This window comes from Montipora capricornis, chromosome 2, assembly GCF_036669925.1.
Source record: "Montipora capricornis isolate CH-2021 chromosome 2, ASM3666992v2, whole genome shotgun sequence".
NCBI lineage: Eukaryota > Metazoa > Cnidaria > Anthozoa > Scleractinia > Acroporidae > Montipora > Montipora capricornis.
The window spans coordinates 9,962,257-9,967,256 of NC_090884.1; the positions used below are offsets into that span (position 1 = coordinate 9,962,257).

At 46.1% G+C, this 5,000-nt stretch overlaps 1 protein-coding gene and 1 pseudogene across 1 annotated transcript in view; both read left to right on the plus strand.

The window, feature by feature from the left end:
* The first annotated feature begins 1,029 nt into the window (after positions 1-1,029).
* On the plus strand, positions 1,030-3,215 carry LOC138033311 (uncharacterized; annotated as a pseudogene).
* The window catches only part of LOC138037762 (uncharacterized), a 1,982-nt gene continuing 92 nt past the window's right edge, over positions 3,111-5,000 (plus strand). Inside the window, exon 1 of the mRNA XM_068883662.1 lies at positions 3,111-5,000. This exon is cut by the window's right edge and continues 92 nt beyond it. Within this exon, the coding sequence (XP_068739763.1) occupies positions 3,227-5,000 (1,774 nt within the window). The 5' untranslated portion in view covers positions 3,111-3,226.

Consider the following 5,000-nt stretch of genomic DNA (forward strand, 5'->3'; position numbering starts at 1 on the left):
ACAAGCTTATGATGGTGATGGATTGAGGACTGTCGTCGAGAATGCAAGTTATGGAGAGCCTGAGTGTTTTTTCGGACGCTTACGAGAGTGTTCTTCGAGCCTGCGAAGAGTTAGAAGCTTACTACGAAAACATAAGGGATTTAACAAACCTCGGTGCCGTTTCGAAGGAACTGGATGCAATTGAGAAGGATTTCTCCGAAGTCGAAGGAATTGTGAAAGGATATCTGAGCGGCACGAGCAGATCATCAGCTGAAGACCAAACGAAGCGACTAAGAGAAGAAATAACAAAACGGGAAGAAGAGCTCATACGAGTCGAACAAGAAATCGAGTGAACTGTTGCTGAATACGAGAAGCAACTTGCACAGAACCTTAAAAAAAGAAACCAGCGCCAGGACCAGACCAAGGAACGAAAACAACTAGCCCTAGTGAATTACGCGACCGAGAACGAGAATCGACAAGTCGATCAGAATGCTTTAAAGAGACCCTGTTGTCAAGAAAATCGTTACAGAAACAAGATTTTGTTGCTCAAACGCGGCCTGTTGTATCTTCGTGCACTCAAATTCCGAACGCTTCAACCACAACTGGAATGGTAGCCGGATTGCCTCCGCCCTCGTTCCCCGGAAATGTTTATACGTCGACTCCACTTGTTCCGTTTTATCCTTCAATCTCGGTACCGCCTGTGTCCTCTTCAGTGGAACAGCAACTCCAGCTTCAACAGCCAACTTCAGCGACACCAGTAGTCTCAGTCCAAAGTTTAATGAATCAGTCACATGCCTCACCGTTTCCTACAGTGAGCACGCCTTCACCGAGCGTTTATGTACCATCCTTAATGCAACAATTACCCTCCAGTGGAGGTCAAGGTCAATTTATGCCCACTGGAAGAAACCAATCATCTCCACTGTCCACCGCAGACCAGATTAGTGCTGACTCCTCTGCTCTTCTAAAAAGAGTAAGTGTTCCCAAGTTCTTTGGTCAAAAGAAAAATTGAAGCTTGGAAAGCAGCATTTTATTCCTGTGTGGACCGTACTGGAGCTACACCAGAGTACAAGCTTTTGCGATTGCGGGAATGTCTTCAAGGTGAACGTCTAAGAGTCATTGAGAACCTGGAACACTCTGAAGCAGCGTATGAAGCGGCCAAGTCCCGTTTAGAACGAAAGTATGGAGGAAAACGAAGGGCCCTGACACTTAGACTTGAAGAGCTGAATGCCTTTAAACCAGTGAGAGAAGGTAATAAGAGAGACCTAGAGAAGTTTTCAGAACTGCTTGATGGGATTGTTGTGAACTTAAAGGATATTAACCAGGAGGCAGAGCTAGGAAATTGATCATTGTACATCACTCTACAGCGGAAGTTTAATAAAGAGCTTCTGTCTAAGTACAAGCAGTGGGTTAGCGACAACCATCGAACAGGGAATGTGAGCACATTGAGAGAGTTTATTGACAGAGAATCCGAGTTCCTGACCACAGCTTCAGAGATCATAAGTGGTGTTCTCAAAGAATCCCCTAAGAAGGAGAGGAATAGCCCTACAGCAGGATCATCTTTTGTAACTAGAAATTCCACTCTTGATAAGAAGAAGCCAAGTCAGGCGTGTAAGGTGTGCAATGGGCAACATGGAATTTGGTCTTGTGAGAGCTTTAAAAGAATGACAGTGCCAAAACGATGGGAAGTAGCCACAGGACACAAATTATGCTTTCGTTGTCTAGCAGACGGTCACAGAAGTGAAGAGTGCTTTAGGAGCAGAGTGTGTGGACTGAACGGATGCAGATCATATCATCATCGAATGCTTCATGAGGATCGAGCTGAAGTCAAGACCCCTCAGAATGATTCCACAGCCAGGTCAGACCTGCCGCCCACATCTTCAAGTGGATCAGCTGAAGAAGGAGAGACAAATGAGAGGACCCATATGACAACGACTACAATGAAACTCACTGTTCCTTTGGAGTTCGTGGCTCTACGGACCGTTCCTGTGTATCTGGCCAGTGGAGGAAGACAAGTGAAAGTGAATGCTCTCCTGGATGAAGGAAGCAGTAGGTGTTACTTGAACAGTGATGTTGCTGCAGAACTGGGACTGGAAGGGAGACCACATGAGTTGACGGTGAAGGTGCTTAATGACAATCAAGAGAAACTTAACTCTTCAATTGTAGAGTTCATGATCAATAGTTTGGATGGAAGAGTGCACAAAGAAGCATCTGCTTACACGACTGAACGAGTTACTGGCAACATGCAAGTTTTGAATTGGAACTTGTACAAAAGCAAGTGGAAGCACTTAGAGCGCATAAAGTTCCCACAAGTGGGGCCCAGACATATTGTTGACCTGCTTATTGGGGTGGATCAGGCTGATCTGTTTTATTCATTGGAAGATGTTAGGGGAAGACCGGGAGAACCCATTGCTAGACTGACACCACTGGGGTGGACCTGTATTGGGAACCCCTAGTTACAAGCAAGCCAAGCTCAAACCAATTTCACATTTCTGGTGAATAAGTCGCACGAACTGAGCAACCTTGTCCGGCGATTCTGGGACGTTGATGATTCCAAAGAAATCCAGATAGTCAAACCAGAGGAGATGATATCCAGAGATCTGGTTGCTGAGACCTTAACCTTCTGGATGGCCACTACAGTGTCGGGTTGCCCTGGAAAACCAAGCACCATGACTTACCAGATAATTTCACAATGGCCATGCACCGTCTGCAAAGCACAGAGAAACGACTTCAGAAATCCCCAGAACTTGCCAAGGCTTATAGCGATGTACTTGAGACGTACCAGGATAAAGGATGCATCCGCAAGGTCTTACCAGAAGAAGAAAAGTCGGATCAAGTACGGTATCTACTGCACTTTCCAATTCTGAGGCCAGATAAGTCCACAGTTGTATTTGATGCATCTGCAAAATGTGAGGAAGTTTCTCTCAATGATTTTCTGCTGCAAGGTCCTAAGCTCCAAAATGACCTGTTAACTGTATTGCTTCGATTCCGACGTGACCCAGTTGCCCTAATGTGTGACGTTAAGGAAATGTACTTGCAAATTAAGTTGAACCCATCTGATCGGCCTTACCATCGTTTCTTGTGGCGAAACATGAAAACTAAAGAAAATCCCAGTGTGTTTGAATTTGAGCGGGTTGTATTTGCAGTAAATTCATTACCGTTTCTGGCGCAGTGTGTCATCCAAAAGCATGCTCGGAACTACCAATCACAGTTTCCCCTTGGGGCAGAGACCGTTTTGAAGAGCACTTACATGGATGATAGCATGGACTCGGTTCCAGATAAGGAGACGGGGATCGAATTGTACAAGCAGCTATCGCAGTTGTGGGCTTCAGCAGGAATGCACGCGAGAAAGTGGCTGTCTAATGTATCGGAGGTGTTGGAGCATATCCCACATGCTGATTGTGTTACAGAGGTGGATCTTGATAGAGGAGAACTGCCTGTTGTGAAGACACTGGGTGTGTTGTGGACCCCCAACGAAGATGAATTCATGTACCAAGTCCATCCGCCCAGCAGAGATCACTACAGTACTAAGCGTGCGTTCTTGAAGGGAATTGCCACCTTGTTTGACCCTCTCGGGTTCTTGTCGCCATACGTCATTCGAGCCAAGATAATTCTTCAAGAGATGTGGGAAAGCGGGGTTGACTGGGATGACCTGGTGGAAGAAAGCTTGTTAAGGAAGGCTCAAGAGTGGTTTGAAGAACTTTCGGAACTGCCCCGCCTTTGTGTACCTAGATGCTTGTGGATTGGATTGGGTGTCAAGAAGATTACCTTGCACACCTTCACTGACGCATCTCAGCAGGCATATGGTGCGGCTACATATTCAAGACATCTATATGAAGATGGATCTGTCACTTGTCGTCTGGTAGCTTCGAAATCGAGGGTCGCACCCCTTCAAGCCGTTAGCATCCCTCGTCTTGGATTAATGGCTGCAGTAGTTGGACTCCGACTTGCTGAGGGCGTCGGGAACGTTCTGAATCTTCCCAAACATGAATGGTTATTTTGGTCAGATAGTGTGGATGTATTGTATTGCATCCGTGGCTGTAGCCGAAAATTTAAACCATTTGTAGCGAACTGTGTCGGGGAAATACAGTCGTTGACCGACCCAGAACAGTGGAGGCATGTGCTCACCAACCAGAACCCAGCTGACCTGTTGACAAGAGGATTAAGTGTCTCTACACTTATTGATGAAGAAAGCTGGTGGAAGGGTCCAGTGTTCTTGATGCAAGAGGAAACAGAATGGCCAGAAAAGAAGATTGGAACCAAAAGGGAAACCGACATGGAAGTCCGCAAGCAGTACCAAGAATATTCACAGGAACGCTCATTTCTTTCCACAATGACAGAAGAGCGCTTGGATCCGACCAGATATTCCAGCTGGACTAGGCTTACAAGGGTTTCTGCAACAGTGAATCGTTTGCTAGAAAACTGCCGCCGGCCATCAACGTTATGCAAGACAGCAGCTCTGGGACCAGAGGAAATTGACACTTCAGAAATGCATTTTATTAGACTGGCTCAACAAGAAGAAATTCAGGAGGAAATCCAAGCACTGAAGTCAGGAAAAGGGCTACCTGGAAGGTCAAAGTTGTTGCCTCTGAAGCCGGTATTGGATGAAGAAGGTGTACTTAGGTGTGACGGAAGGCTCAAACTCGCAGATTGTTTACCATGGGAAACTCGCTATCCCATAATTCTTCCCAGAAATCACCAGATAACTAAGCTGATCATAAAGGACAGTCACGAGAAGAACCAACACAGGGGCACAAACCAAGTCCTTGCTCACCTTTCAAGCAGAAGATACTGGATAGTCTCAGCTAGAGAAGCCATCAGAGAGTGGGAGAAAGAATGTTTCGTGTGCAGACGGAGAAAGGTTCCCCGTACCAAACAAATTATGGCCCCTTTACCAGAGCTTCGAACCCAGAAGTCCTTGCGTGCTTTCAATCAGACAGCTGTTGACTTTGCTGGACCATTCTATACCAAGCAGGGAAGAGGAAAAACCCACCATAAGAGATATTTGTGCCTGTTTACGTGTT